This window comes from Phialemonium atrogriseum (assembly GCF_030411735.1).
Source record: "Phialemonium atrogriseum strain 8032-3 unplaced genomic scaffold QBC33scaffold_1, whole genome shotgun sequence".
Taxonomy (NCBI): Eukaryota; Fungi; Ascomycota; class Sordariomycetes; order Cephalothecales; family Cephalothecaceae; genus Phialemonium; species Phialemonium atrogriseum.
This window is the reverse complement of record NW_026848138.1, coordinates 2,470,206-2,484,584: the sequence shown is the minus strand read 5'-3', so window position 1 is coordinate 2,484,584 and position 14,379 is coordinate 2,470,206. Positions and strand designations below refer to the sequence as shown.

At 54.4% G+C, this 14,379-nt stretch overlaps 7 protein-coding genes across 7 annotated transcripts; 1 reads left to right on the top strand and 6 right to left on the bottom strand.

Annotated features, from left to right (window-relative positions):
* The first annotated feature begins 86 nt into the window (after positions 1 to 86).
* QBC33DRAFT_35122 (putative transketolase) lies at positions 87 to 1,495 on the top strand. Its single transcript, XM_060423834.1, has 4 exons — positions 87 to 106; positions 169 to 386; positions 463 to 887; positions 1,107 to 1,495. Exons 2-4 carry the CDS (start codon positions 227 to 229, stop codon positions 1,320 to 1,322), a joined length of 801 nt encoding a protein of 266 aa, XP_060289151.1. The 5' UTR covers positions 87 to 106; positions 169 to 226; the 3' UTR covers positions 1,323 to 1,495.
* Positions 1,273 to 3,036, bottom strand: QBC33DRAFT_35092 (putative dichlorophenoxyacetate alpha-ketoglutarate dioxygenase). The gene is made up of 3 exons (XM_060423832.1): positions 2,524 to 3,036; positions 1,499 to 2,426; positions 1,273 to 1,432 (listed from the first exon to the last, which is right to left on the bottom strand). The coding sequence occupies exons 1-2, from the start codon at positions 2,668 to 2,670 to the stop codon at positions 1,578 to 1,580; spliced, it is 996 nt and encodes a 331-aa protein (XP_060289150.1). The 5' UTR covers positions 2,671 to 3,036; the 3' UTR covers positions 1,273 to 1,432; positions 1,499 to 1,577.
* On the bottom strand, positions 2,967 to 4,097 carry QBC33DRAFT_34152 (uncharacterized protein). Its single transcript, XM_060423756.1, has one exon. The coding sequence runs from the start codon at positions 3,967 to 3,969 to the stop codon at positions 3,367 to 3,369; it is 603 nt and encodes a 200-aa protein (XP_060289149.1). The 5' UTR covers positions 3,970 to 4,097; the 3' UTR covers positions 2,967 to 3,366.
* Positions 4,098 to 4,312: 215 nt separating this feature from the next.
* On the bottom strand, positions 4,313 to 5,177 carry QBC33DRAFT_575341 (uncharacterized protein; the record flags this gene model as incomplete). Its single annotated transcript, XM_060430819.1, has 2 exons — positions 4,313 to 5,072; positions 5,131 to 5,177. The coding sequence occupies 2 exons, from the start codon at positions 5,175 to 5,177 to the stop codon at positions 4,313 to 4,315; spliced, it is 807 nt and encodes a 268-aa protein (XP_060289148.1).
* A 1,887-nt stretch (positions 5,178 to 7,064) lies between these two features.
* Positions 7,065 to 7,712, bottom strand: QBC33DRAFT_510742 (uncharacterized protein; the record flags this gene model as incomplete). The annotated part of the gene is made up of 2 exons (XM_060425785.1): positions 7,065 to 7,367; positions 7,437 to 7,712. The coding sequence occupies 2 exons, from the start codon at positions 7,710 to 7,712 to the stop codon at positions 7,065 to 7,067; spliced, it is 579 nt and encodes a 192-aa protein (XP_060289147.1).
* Positions 7,713 to 10,068: 2,356 nt separating this feature from the next.
* On the bottom strand, positions 10,069 to 11,101 carry QBC33DRAFT_575339 (putative nicotinamide mononucleotide adenylyltransferase; the record flags this gene model as incomplete). Its single annotated transcript, XM_060430818.1, has 3 exons — positions 10,069 to 10,749; positions 10,781 to 10,909; positions 11,000 to 11,101. 3 exons carry the CDS (start codon positions 11,099 to 11,101, stop codon positions 10,069 to 10,071), a joined length of 912 nt encoding a protein of 303 aa, XP_060289146.1.
* Positions 11,102 to 11,829: 728 nt separating this feature from the next.
* QBC33DRAFT_443945 (glyceraldehyde-3-phosphate dehydrogenase) lies at positions 11,830 to 13,017 on the bottom strand (the record flags this gene model as incomplete). Its single annotated transcript, XM_060424245.1, has 3 exons — positions 11,830 to 12,032; positions 12,129 to 12,813; positions 12,892 to 13,017. 3 exons carry the CDS (start codon positions 13,015 to 13,017, stop codon positions 11,830 to 11,832), a joined length of 1,014 nt encoding a protein of 337 aa, XP_060289145.1.
* Positions 13,018 to 14,379: the final 1,362 nt, after the last annotated feature.

Here is a 14,379-nt window from a genome sequence, read left to right as displayed (position 1 = left end):
TAAGATGGAGCTCCAGCCACGTTCCGACGCCACAGCTTCCCACAGGGGGGCAAGGATGCATAGGTTGTAATCCGTACCGACCTTCTTGTTACTGCCCGAATACCTAGTAGGCTCAACTGCGTACAACCACATTGATCCCGATGGAAAGCTAGCTAAGTCGCGACACAGGTGGCCGTCCGTCTACTCGGGCACACCCGGCAAACAGTCGCTTCGTGCCTGGCAAAAGATGGCCGCAAATTACTGGGAATCAAGCCAGCGGAAGCACTGGCAGTTTACCAAGGATCAGCTCACTTCGATGCGGCAGAATCTCGAAGCTGAAGATGCCAGCCTCGTTCAAATGTTCCCGCTGCCCCAATTGCGGCATCTTTACATATATTTCAACCAGCGTAAAGTTTCCTCCCGCCACCCACTGGATCGTGGGGAATGATAGCATCGGCTGGCTAACTTGGGGCTCCTTAACAGAGATCAACCGGTTAGGCAAACGCCTGGGAGTCCGGCAACAAGCCATGGCGACGGCGCAGATATATATGAAGCGGTTCTACACCAAGGTCGAGATCCGAAGGACGAACCCGTACCTAGTCATATCAACAGCCGTATACCTGGCCTGCAAGATGGAAGAGTGCCCGCAGCACATCAGGCTTGTCGTCAGCGAGGCCCGCTCCCTCTGGCCGGCCGACTTCATCGGGCTCGACACCTCCAAGCTCGGCGAGTGCGAGTTCTTCCTCATCTCGGAGATGAACTCGCAGCTTATCGTGCACCAGCCCTACCGCACCCTCACCACGCTGCAGTCCGAATTTTCTCTCACCCAGGACGAGTTCGCCCTCGCCTGGTCCGCCATCAACGACCACTACATGACCGACCTGCCGCTCCTCTACCCCCCGCACATCATCGCCCTGACGGCCATCCTCCTGGCCCTCGTACTCCGCCCCTCGGCCACTCAAGGGGCCGGCCAAGGCGGCGCCAGCGCGGGTGGGGGCCAAGGGCCCGGCATCGCCGCGGCGACGGCGGCCCTGGCGCAGGCGCAGGCCCGCGCCTTGGCCGCCTCCTCCTCCGCCTTGCAGGGCGGAAGCCAGCTTCAGGGGGCTGGCGGATCGTCGCAGGGAGACGGCGCCGCCGGCGGTGACAAGAAGGCGGGCGACGCCAGGATCGGCAAGGTCGCGCGGTTCGCGGGCTGGCTGGCCGAGAGCAGCATCGATATCGAGGTCATGGTGGACTCGACGCAGGAGCTGATTTCATTTTACGAATGCCATGAGCAGTATAATGACAAGCTCACCCGGGAGCAGATCAACCGATATGTTAAAGCACGGGGACTCGATAAGTGAGAGGAATGACTGGCCACAGCCACAGCCCCAAAAGACTATCATATCGATGCAGGCGGGAGATGGGAGAGGGCAGAGGGCAGATAAGAAGCAGGAAAGACAATGTTGCATTGCTAGACTAGGGGGACGCGAACCGGACAATGAATCCCCCGTGCTGTCCGGTTGTTCCGCTTGTCTGCGCTATACGATGTTGCATCCCCCTTATCATCTAATTACATATTGGATGGTTGGGGGGTCCGGAAAAGCCAACCCGCCGCTTCAGGCACCCACCGTGGGCTTAGTCCATGCGGCGGATCCGGGCATCTCCATCTCCTTCGAGTTCAAGCCCCACGCGGTGGGCCCGTCATCATGGACAGTCGTCCTCCGCAGGTCTCGCTTGTACTTGCCACCGCCGGTCCAGGGCCCGGCGCGGTGCATCACACACCGATTGTCCCAGATGACCATGTCGCCGGGCTGGTCCCACGACACGGTGATCCTATATTTGTCCTGCGTGGCGTGCTTGTTCAGCTTCTCGACCAGCTCGGCCGACCTCTCGGGCGTCATGCCCTCCCCCTCGATGTGGTGCAGGTGAGCACCAATGTACAGATTCATCCTCCCGCTCGGCTCGTGGCGCTGCACGATCCTGTGCTTGGACTGCGGCGCCTTGTCCGGTTCCACATCCTTGAAGTACTCCGGGCTTGCCAGCTTCCTCGAGTGCGCCATGGAGTGGGAGCCGGCGTAGTCGCCTTCCAGCAGCTCCTTCTTCAGGTCCTCGGGCAGGTCGTCCCACGCGGCCCTGCTGTCGGCGAAGTCGGTGTTGCCGCCCGTCTCCTTGGGCGGGATGACGACGGCGCGCAGCAGGCTGAGCCCCGCCCGCCGCGGGTTGAAGCTACTGTCGACGTGGAAGAGGCCGTTGCCGCGGTTGGCGTGCGCGCGATGCGACTCCGGGTCGACGATGTTGTTGTCCTCGTCCAGGTTGCCGGCGTCGAACAGCTCGTAGTGCTTGTAGCGCAGCCCGCGGCCCCCTTGGAGGTACCGCCTGATGTTGTCCAGCTCGCCCAGGCGCTTGCTAAATTCCACGTGGCTGTCGTCGTTCAGGCTCGTGTTGCGGAAGACGCACACGCCGTACTGGTGTCGGCTCGCGTATTAGTATTCAGGGGTTGGATATGGGGTGAATGGGATACGCCAATTCAGAGGGTGGCTGGCCCTTGGGGGAGAGTCTTACCTTGGCCATGGCGGCCAGGATTTCCTGGAGAGTCTCATCGCTGACATTGTCAAAATCGACACCCTCGATTTCAGCCCCAAACGTGGGGTGAAGCTCCTTGACCTTCAAGGTCTTAAAGGGAGTCTCCTGGATAAGCAAACCCGGCATCTTGGGTATAGTATGAAGAATGGGATAATTTATTAAAAACGTATATCTGCCAGCGTCTGGTTCGCCAAGTATTCCTCGATAGTGTTTCGCGTATCTCTGACGAGGGTCAAATCAAGACCAGGTCAGGTCATACTCGGACGGAGCACGGCAGGTTAGCCCCCTGATCATATATCCCTAGCCCACCCATTCAACGCGGGGGCCGGCGTCAGAATGCGGGGATGCGGCAGTCCAAGTCACGGCAGAGAGGTAGGGGCCGAATCGGCGCCTTGGATTTTTGGCGTACTGGTGGGTTGAGTTGCACTGCCGGCTGAATGTGACCTGCTAGGCGCGTCCCAAAACTGGACACCCTCTACACCTGGCATCACGGCAGTGATGTTCACAGCATAATATGAGGTAATCGTTAGACTGTCGGCCGCCGTGGTTTCCCGGATTTGTTGGTGATCTACAAGTCAAATCCGTTTCTCCGTCTTCGGCACTCTCCATCTTCCATTCTTGGAGCGCAACACGTTTAGTGCGTGGCCCAGGTGAGCGGTGCAGCATATAGCCCGTCCATTGATAGCTGGCTGCTGCGGTCGAGGAAACTTGAGCATTCGAGGTTGGAAGCCGTGGTGAGAGGATTGCTGTGGCATTTTCTTACTCCTCCTTCCTGTTGATGTAATGATCCCCGGGACACCCATCGGACATTCCTCAGAGGCACTACACTAACCCCTTACTGGCATCGCGTCTGTCTCTCATCCTTAGTGCAATAGAAGAGTTGGGATCAGGAGACCCATTGTCGAAAAGGAGACTCCCAGGAATTTGCATATTTTCAAGCAAACCCAAACTCTCTCCGAGCCCGTATATCCAAAACGTCTCTCTATTCGGGGAGGAAGTCGAACTGCCGAAAGGGTCTCCGCGATGAAGGGCAGAATGAGGGTTCCAGTCCGTAGATCTACTCCTGTTCATATGCGGACAAGCCAGAAATCTGGGAGGGGTCGCCGTGCTGCCCCTCGAGCTCTGCATCCCCTTCGACGACCAGGATGTCATCCCTGTGGAGAGCCTTGGCAGTTTCCCCGCTGGCCCCATGGACGGACTACTTGCCATCACTTGTCCCTGATAGCTATCTATTTTAGGATATCGTTGCAGACGTCCAGCTCCCAGGGCTAGCCTGTCATCGACTTTTCCCGATGTCATCCAAGTGGTGATGCCAACAGAGAAGAGGTTGGGATATATAGCACCTTTCCCCTTGCCAAGGTGGCAAATGCAGCAAGAGATGGAGACATTTACCAATCCTGTTCCTCTTGGAATAAGATTCAGCATGCTGGGTCGACACCTGCCGAGGTTCAGTCACAGTTCACCCTGAAAACTGGTGGGCAGTTGGGACTACCCCTGACCAAGTTTCTGATGGTAACTTCCGGAGTACGAGTTTTGACGGGGCAATTCATTGAATTATGACCAACCATCTCAATATAAGAGCGCAGCTTAGTCTAAGGAGGCCTTGATGTCCCAATAACGCCTGGTAATCCCGTCTCCGCGCAGTCCCGTCAGAGTGCAAACCTAATGCCTCCTGATTTCAATGGCATATCCCAGCACGAACCCCATGCTATTCCCGTCCAGACCAACTCCATGCCTGCCGAACAGTCTCGGATACCGCTCGGCCCCTTCAGTCATCGCATCTCTGGCCGCCGTCGGTGTGCTCGTGGAAACTGCACCGCTTCTTGATCGTCATGGACGGGCAGCTCGCGCCCATGACCCACCGCCATCCGTTGACCATCTTGATCAGCTCCCAGCCGATATCGCCGTTGGAGCGAAGCACGCCCTCCCACTCGGGCGGGAGGTTCCCGGGGAGGTCCTTGCTGCTGAACAGGTAGAAGAGCGTGCTGACGATGAGCAGGCGGCGCAGCTGCGCGTCCTCGGCCGTGTTCTCGAACACGTACCGCACGTCCCGCAGGTCCGGGCATCGGCGCCTCTCCACGCCCGACGACGGCGACGACAGGCCCGCGTGGTAGTGGTCGTACACCACGTTGATGGCCGCGTTCTTGAGCCCCTCGATCCCCAGCTTGGTGCCGAGCACGTACAGGGCCATGTAGTCGCGCACCGTCACGTCCTCGGCCCCCGCCACCGCCGCCACCACCGGCGCGAACTCGTACCGTCCCGCGAACGTGATCCCGTACAGCCACCGCACCGTCAGCGCGAACAGCTTGGGGTCGTCGTCGGGCAGGTCGAGGCTGTCCGGGTCGTCGCTGCCGCCGCTCTCGCCGGGCTCCCCGCTGCCTTTCTTGCCCTTGAAGATCTTGCGCCGGTCCATGGAGCTGATGGCCCTCTTGAAGTAGTCGGACTGCGAGGTGAGCAGTTTCTCATGGACGGCCCACCTCTTCCGCTCCGCGCCAACGTAGACGGTCACGACGCGATCTGAAAGCCATCTGATACCACCCTCAGATAAGTAGGTGGTAGTTAAGGGTAAAAGCGACTCTCACTTACTTCTCGGTGGCCTTGCCGGAGGTCGTCCCGTTACCGCTGAGCGACATATCGAACGCTTCGGAGTTGCCGCCCATGTGAGGAAGGATTGGCAGGGGCGTTGGAGAGAGTTGGAAGGTGCAGGTTCGGAGGGCAGAGAACCAGGTTGAGTAAAAAATATCCTCCCAGCAAACCTATTCTAATGGAAGAGGCCATCGACGAGAAAGACCCTGCTTGAAATTACCGAATAGCTCGAATGGCGAGCCTTGTGTGTGTGAAGAGAGTCACCTACAAATTACCAGGGCCAGAACAGAGAGACAAGTGCATCTCAATCCATCTTACTCTCGTAGTCCATCCAAGTCGTAAACCTTGTCCCCGTCTCCAAGTGCTGAAATGTCTTTATGAACTCCGAATGTTATGTAGATAGTGAAGATTCTTCCACATGCCCGCTGACTGGCCGACATACTGACATACCTCTACTTACCTAGTATTTACCGACCGACAAGTTGAGAAACTCCGATGGGGATAGGCAAGTCATAATTCTTCTGCCTTGGGTTGTTCTCCAGCAACCAAAACATAAAAAGGAAACACCCATCTCTCACTTAAAGCCTTGTGCTCATCATCAAGTTGCTCAACCCCCACGTGTCAGTCACTAGACCCAATTGTGGGATACCAGGCAACAATGATTTCCTGTCTGACTGGTAGGCGAGAGACAATAACAATAGCAGGGTGTGCTCCCTGTCTGGTGTGGGAAGAGAAGCAGGCGTGTCAGGCTCCCGAGCGGCTATCAGGCCACCCATATCAAGGTTACAGATCACAGGAGCACATTCAGACCAGAATCGAGGTTTGAGGGAAGAAGCGAATAAGATCGCGCTTGTATTTCCGTTGAAGCACCGTATCATATCTTCGCAGACGTCATGTCGGTTGGCAGGACAAGACAAAGCTCCAACACCCATCGTCCACACGCCCGCTCATAGCCCAAAATGCTTTGCCAAACCAGCCAGCCAAAATGAGAGGTAATTCTTCAAGACAACCCAGGAATCTCATTCCACCGCACCAGCCAGTCCGAGATGCAGCCCATTGCGCTGAAAAAAAGATCCCATAAGTTAACGGTTAGACAGACACGCCCTGCCACCGCCATGATACAACGAAACAAATGAGATAACGGATTAAAAAAACCACGAACCAACTCCTCAGCCATTCCCAGATTCCAGCTTTGTGACTTTGCAACAGGTTAAAAAACCACCATGTCTTTGCCCACCTGCCAAACAGTTGCCCATGTAGCCCAAAAGATGTCAGGAAACAACCCCGCCAAGTGCTAACACCCCGCCAACATACCCATCAGAACTCTCGTTCTATATATCGAATAATCTTTTCGGACTCGTAGACCCATGACAACCATAATGACTTTTTTTATCATGTGGATGTGCCCGCTTCTGTGATGACGACGAGGGAAAAAAGAGGACCGGAACCCGTTGGATGGTATCGAAAAAAGTGCCGAAACTCCGCCGTGGAAAGACCGATGCAAAAAGAAAAAAGGCCGCTTATCGAGAATGCAAAATCACCGTTGGAACGCCCTCCCGTGAACCAAATAAGCCCTCATCTTCCGGAGGTCGGAACACCACAAAAAATATGTAGATTTTGACAAAAAAGAGCAAGGGAGGTATCGATTATCTTCGTATCGCGCAGTCGGAAATTACCGAATTTGTTCATCCGAAACAGGGAGCTTATGTCGAGAGAGGTTGTTTGTACAGGTTAGGAGTTCAGTGGGTCGGATGTCAAGTGTCCAGTCGACCTTGAAAAAGCGTTGAAGGAGCCCTGTCTGACGGCGAAAGAAAAGAATCGATGCCTGCTATTTTATGTCGGTGCCCGCCAAGATGAGCAGCTTGGTTGAAAGGAACGTGCAGTAATTTTTACAGTCCCATTTGCATCGGCGACGACGGTGAGGCTGTGGCAACCTACCATCGCCGGCCAATGGCCTGCTGCATCCGGGCGGGAGATACCGACGGTGGCGGGCTCGACATGGTAATGCCGGTGGAAGGGTTGATGATAGGGATGGCGCTACCACGAGCACGAGTCGCCGCAGGCTGGTGCAGTTTCAGGGACGAGTGATGGGTCTGGAACGGAGGGACGAATGCAGGAGATGTCGAGTTGAGAGAGAAGCTTGGAGCGACAGTGTTTGGTTGTTGGGTTGGCGACGATTCTGGCGAGTGGCTCGCCACGGACGAGCGTTCCGAGGATGCGCTGTGGATTGACACCATCTGTGATGGATCGTATTAGCCACCGCAAAGGAGCTAACGCGTCGTGCTACCTTGTCCTCTAGGACTCACATCATTGTCGGTCAAGAGGCCGGGACAGAACTCCAGGTCGTCCTCCAGGTCGAAAGACCGGCCGGCCTCAAACTTTAGGCGGAAGGTGGATAGCGAGGCCGTCTCGGTCAGTTCTTTCATGCTCCGCACTCCCCGGAAATGCTTGTGGGAGTTCTGGGACACCGACAGCCGCGGTGCTCTCCGATTCCGGCCTCCATGGTGGCCATGGGAGATGGGTGGCGCTGCGACGCTTGTTGGATGTTGTTGGTGACCGTTGAAGTGGTAGTATGAAGACATTATGATTTCCGAGCCAAAGTATATGGGAGCAAAAGCGTCTGAAAGTTCTGTGGCAACAAATCGGTCAAGGTTGTGTGGGTGTCGAGTGTTTTATGCGGGTGCCGAGGTTTGCGCTATTAAACTTAAGACAACAACAATGGAACCCAGCTGTGGTGTGTCAAAATAGACTCGAATCTTGTCGATGTGGAGTTCGGGATGAGGTTGAAGGAAGCTGTTCTGGTTCCTGTGCGGTCTTCTTGGTGGGATGAAGCTTAAATCGAATCGGGGGCGAAGGTTGGACAAGTGAAGGGTGAAAGGAGGATCGGAACAGATGATGCCTTTTGTTGAGAGGGGGAGGCGACCAGGGGCCTTCAATGCGCTTTCTTCGATGGAGGCAGGGGTAGTGGAGTCTCCGATGGGGACAGGAGACCAAAAGAGACGTCGAGCATTGGCCACATGGCCTTGCACAGTGAGAAATGCGTGGGCGAGATTGGAGTGGGGATAGCTGAGGCTGGCAGCCAATGACAAGGCCAAATCTAGGGAGGATAGAAGAACAAATCGCTGTGTTACAGTATGATCCTCGCTAAAATACTGTGCAGTTGGAGCTAGCCACTAGCGTTCCACCAATAGCATTCGCCACATATTTATCATTGGACCGTTCATCCAGTCTAGTCTGAAACTGGCATGGGCAGCTTGAATAATTTTGGTCATGGCGTTTCCGGCATTGCCTGCAGGCCAGTCCAGCTAGGACAGATGTACAGACAGTGCCGGGAACAGTAGAGTGTTCCATATGGCTCACCCACCTGTTTGTTTTTGGAACGCTTCGTCTCGGGCGGCGAATAGCTACATTCCAAGAACTCGCTCCTTCAAGCCGTTACTGTGTAAAGACAGAACCCATCGACGCAAACGTGCTGCTTTCCGCGGCTGTGCTCATCCCGTGAGACTGTCGATACCGCATTCCTTCGGAATACGTAGGTACCTAATAGGTATTTGGGCAATCGCGGCAAGGTCAAGTCGAGAAAAGTGACCGAATGAGGTACTTTGCATACGCATGTAGGTACCTACCCCGATCATGGCGGGCGCTTCAGGCCTGAGTGGAAGGTGGAACGAGGCAGTGGCCATTAGCATTTGTGGCGGACAGTCGTAGGGATAAAACAATGGATAGCGGAGCCTGGACTCGGAGTGTGTTTTGTGCACTGTCAAATCGATAACTGAAGAAAATTGGAGACACCATATGGGATCGTTCAAATTCCTTGGTAAAAATGGGGAGATTGCATCCAGGTGTGCTGCCTGCATCTGCAGATACCCACCCGAAGCGGAAGAGCCTGGAACAAAAACCCTTCCAGGACAGTGTCTTCAAACTGTATGCGTAGACTTAGAGAAAGCGCCGATGACAGTGTTGCCACACTGATTGGCGACAGTGACGCTTGACGCTACCAAACCTTTCATGCCTAATCCGGGCTTGCCCGCAATCAAGATGAGGCACTGGCTCAGGTTCATCATTGGATTGCTTCAGTAGCCGCCTTGCGGCCATATGGATGCATGACAGAGATAGATGGCGAAGGGCTCAACCGACCAAACAAGACCCTGGACCAATCCCGTCTGCCGTGCGAACTTATCAGCAGCAAGAAGGGAGATTCAGCCTGGATGCATGGCTACTCGGTGCATAATGTCTCCATCAGCCAACTGGCCACCATTGTTCTGAAGATTTGCCTCTCGCCTCGAATTGCTAGAATTCGATTGGGAGAGGAAAGGCGAAACAAGGAAATCCGCCCACTGTCCCAACACCAGGCCACAGGTGTCATCCCACTTTTCCTACTCTAAACACCCGCCGCCTGATTCTTACCGCCTAGCCATTTTGGCATCGCAAGTAGGTACGGATATTGAGATTGAGCCCAATCGAAATCGCAGTCCACCGTCCGGGAAGAGCGAGGTTGGTCTTTCGATTTGTCAATGGCTGGGGAACCCGGAGGCGCAAGTTCTGAGGCGGGGAAGAGGGGGTTGCTATTTTGGTCACCTGCCCGCTAGACCCAGCAAGGCTGTGCTGAGGTGACTGGTCCCTTTCGCCCAGAAGTTGAAACTCATCCGTTTCTCAGCATGTGGCCATAGCCCTAGATGGACCAGCCTTCCAGTTCCTGCATGAACCAGCCCAGGTTTTCATCGTTCAAAGATTGGGAGAGGTTATTCATACCGTACGGTGACTCCCGCCTCTCACCTCCTGTGTTGGTAAATAAGCCACTTTGGTGTGGTGGGTTAGGTTACCTCACTAACACAGGGACGGCGCCGCCACACCGCCATTTCAGCAGCGCCAGGGGCATATTAACCTGGTAGGAACGCCGCAATTGTGGCTGCCTTACATAGTGCTTAGGCAAGCAACTTACCGAGGTTTGCTTGGTTGCGCATTCGAGGAATTGCGGGAATCCCCTGCCGCAGTCTCCCCCTTGGAATTCTCCTGGCTGCCCTCTTGGAACAAGCCATGTTCCTCGATGTAGGCAACAACTGGGTCGGGTATTAGGTAGCGGACACTCAATCCCTTTTTCAGGAAGAGCCTGACTTTGGTCGAGCTAATGTTGTTCTGGACCACCTGGCTAATAAGCCAGATGTTGTCCTCATATTGCCGCAACGCTGCAAGAGCCTCCTCGATATCTGTTCCGGAGCGCTCGATAATAAAGCAACCATAGTGGCTCAGAATGATGTCGAGGTCGGCAGAGGACCACAAATTCGGGGTGCTCATGGTTTGGATGAGGTCAGAGCCCGCCAGCAAACAGATCCTAGCCCGCTTTCCGCTGACACCTCCAAGCACATCGTTGATTTCGTGGTCGATGTGCGCAAGCACACAGGCTGTCGGAACGTACTGAGGCTCCCCCTTGGAATTCCGAACGGAAGTTTCAAACGGGTCGACCATCAACCATGACGACTGCTCAATCGCTGCTACGCACATGTTGACTCGGTGATAGCCTGCAGCAAGGCCAACTTTCTTGTACCCATCACTCACAGGGGATAGATAACCCCCAGAGACTTCAAAGTCGGTGTTGAATCGCACAAAATCGGATGCCATCTCGGAACATACGCAGGTGTAGATATGTCACAGGCGAAAACGAGCCGCACGCCACCAGAACCAAGGGAGTCTTGCTCTCATCCACCAGGGTTCGTTTGAGCTTGTGGTAAGGGAAGCGATAGTCTTCTTGCGGTATCAGCTCGGCTTCCTCTGCGGTCGACTGTTGACGAAGCGCCCTAGGCCGGGCACCATCCGGTGTTTGCCCATTAGAACTCATGATTGCGAAATGGAAGGTCGGGAAAGGTGTCACGCGCCTTCCGCAATAAAGCGCAGCCCTGCCGCGCAAGTTGAAGTCCTGGGCTTGGTCCATCTTGCCTGGGGGGAGAGGATAGGTGACGTTGACAATAGGCATTTGGCCTGGATTGAGATTGAGGTGGTAAGATTGAGGTGGTGTTCAATGGAATTGATTGAGATGGTGGTGGTCGTTTTGTATGGCTGGGCATTAGGGTTTACAGCGTGACTCATTGGCGACTTGCATTAAGTTTGAGGTTGAGTTTGAGGTTGAGGTTGTCTCCGCGGGCAGGGGCATTTAACTGTTAGGGTAGGGGGCATTTGGCTAGCCGTCGCTGTCACTATTGCCATGTCAGGCTCTCTTGCTGTTCCCGTCTCTGTTGCTGTTGCCGTTGCTGTTGCCGTTGCCGTTGCCGTTGCTGTTGCTGTTGCCGTTGCCGTTGCCGTCGCTTGTTCAGTAGCTGGCAGCTGGTCTTCTTCATGCTCGAACTGTCCCAATAATTTTGGCAGCCCGGAACCCCTGCCCAGCATTGGCCCCCGCCTGAATAGCCAAATGCCCCTGCCCGCAGAGACAATCTCCTTGAAAATGTCAGGTGACAATGAGACGATTCAGTAATCTATTATTTTTATCCTTTTGTCTCTTCCGCTACAGATGCTTCCTCGAATAAATGGAAAGGAATCGTAGATAGCGCAGGTAGGGTAGGGTAGGGAAGCGCCCGCCCATAAAATAGTACGCGCCCCTTGTCCTGGTTCCCGCAATTACGACGGAACCCTCCTCATGTTTTTGTTCCCCATCCTTCTCCATGCCGTTTCGGCGAGGCTTAACCAGCCCCCATTTCACCTCCAAATTTACTTGCCGGCGTCGACTTTGGCGACGTAGGCGAGGAGGTCCAGCACACGCCGGCTGTAGCCCCACTCGTTGTCGTACCAGCTGACGAGCTTGACGAAGTTCTTGTTCAGCGAGATGCCGGCCTTGGCGTCGAAGATGGACGAGTTGGGGTTGCCGTTCATGTCGCTCGACACGACCTCGTCCTCGGTGTAAGCGAGGATGCCTTGTTTTTTCACAGTTAGCACCTGATATCATCATTGTCTCCCCAAACACAGGTTGGGGGGGTTTGTAAATGGTGGGGGGAAGATCAACTACTCACCCTTGAGGGGACCATCGGCGGCCTCCTTGACGGCGGCCTTGATCTCGTCGTAGGTGGCGCCCTTCTCGATGCGGCAGGTCAAGTCGACGACGGAGACGTTGGAGGTGGGCACGCGCATGGACATGCCGGTGAGCTTCCCGTTGAGGTCGGGGATGACCTTGCCGACGGCCTTGGCGGCGCCGGTGCTGCTGGGGATGATGTTCTGGGCAGCGCCGCGGCCACCGCGCCAGTCCTTGCCGGAAGGACCGTCAACGGTCTTCTGGGTGGCGGTGTAGGCGTGGATGGTGGTCATCAGGCCCTCGACAATGGTGAACTTGTCGTTGATGACCTTGGCCAGGGGAGCCAGGCAGTTGGTGGTGCACGACGCGTTGGAGATGACGTCGGCGCTGCCGTCGTACGACTTCTCGTTGACGCCCATGACGTACATGGGGGCATCGGCAGAAGGGGCCGAGATGATGACCTTCTTGGCACCACCCTTCAAGTGGGCACCGGCCTTCTCAGTGGTGGTGAAGACACCGGTGGACTCGACGATGTACTCGGCGCCGGTGTCCTTCCACGGGATGGCAGCCGGATCCCTCTCGGTGTAGAACTTGACTTTCTTGCCATTGACGACGAGGTCGCTGCCGTCGACGGAGACCTCACCCTTGAAGTTGCCGTGGGTGGAGTCATACTTGAGCATGTATTCCTGAAGGTAGAGAGTCAGGCGTTAGATAAGGCTGGCTTGCCAACGATTGTCGCCCTGGGGAGCTCTGGATCAACTTACAGCGTACTTGGGCTCGATGAAGGGGTCGTTGACAGCAACGATCTGGACATCGGGGTGCTCGACCGCGTTGCGGAAGACGATCCGGCCAATACGACCGAAGCCGTTGATTCCAACCTTGACGACCATTTTGTCTGGGGTAGAAAGAGCTGGTGAGTAAAGGCTTTCAAGGATAGCAAGGGGTATTCAGAGGACGAGGTTCAGAGATAGTAATAAACAACAGGTATTTGGGAGAAGAAGAAGATTAGGTAGGTAGATGATGGAATCGGGAGGATGTGAGCGGTTTTAAACCCCTCAACACACGGGTAGCAATGTGTGAAAAGGGCAACTGCGGGGTCCAGAGCGAGAAAGAGCTATCAATGGCTTACCTGAGCTGTTGTTTGGAGCTTTTGTTCGTGTGAGAGGTAATCAGTAGAGGGCAAAAGATTTATCTTGTCAGCTTCTTGTGACAAGAGAATAAAGTAGGGTTGACTGTTGTTGTCAAAATATCAGCAAGTTACGAGGAATGATGGTGGTGGCATGAGGGGACATATATATGGTTGGGAAAGTGGGGTGGTTGCATCACAACCTTTTATTCAAGGCGGGGCACTGTCACTGATAGTGAGGGACTTTCGTTGCGCAGAACAGAATACCAGCCATTCTTCGGCGTCGCTTATTCGGCCGCTGTGGCGGTTTGGTAAGTACTCTGCACCAATTTTAGTATGTGAAGATACTTGCACTTTTCGCTTATTAAGCCAAAACCTTGGTCAAAATTAGTTGAAAGTCACTTCAGCTACCCCATCCCATTCTTATCACCACCAAAAATCCCGCTCAGCTATAAGTCAAGATTTAAAGACTTTCAAACTGAAATTTCATTTGAAAGTCAACTACAAAACCTACATGTTATATACATTAATTAATAGATTATTTCAGGGCGGGAACGATTAAGGCATTTAAAACCTTTTATTATTGTGTGGTGGTTCGAAAACTGTGAAGATAAGCTTAAGATTGGGTATAAAGTGGTGAATTTCATGTTCACCCCCAGGGAGTAGAGTTGGCCTGTACCAGGCCGCCGAATAAGTGACACCCTTTCTTCCTCCCATCGTGCAACAGTGAGATTTTTTGCGCTAACGGCCACCTTAGATTAGGTAAAACAGACAGGGAAAGAAACCCCCCATAGCCAGACTTGCCAGACTGCAGGTAACCTTTTTAGAGGCTAACGGTATGCTAGTCGGTCCTTGCGTGATGGCGAAGTACTGTGCAAAATTGGGAATCCTGAGATCATTGATAATCTTCATGATATAAGCATGCCAACGGGCTGCCCGTTCCAGGAGCAGGGCCAGCTTTGTATGTACACCTCTAACACCATAGCTGTGGCGCTGCGGAGCCACGAAAACAGAGCCAGGTCATCCCGACGGTAACTTCGGCCCAAGTGTCTGAAGATTCAATTATCGTTGGCTTTTACCGGAAGTTCTTGGCCTTCCAACGTATGTCAAGCCAAGACTCAGACAG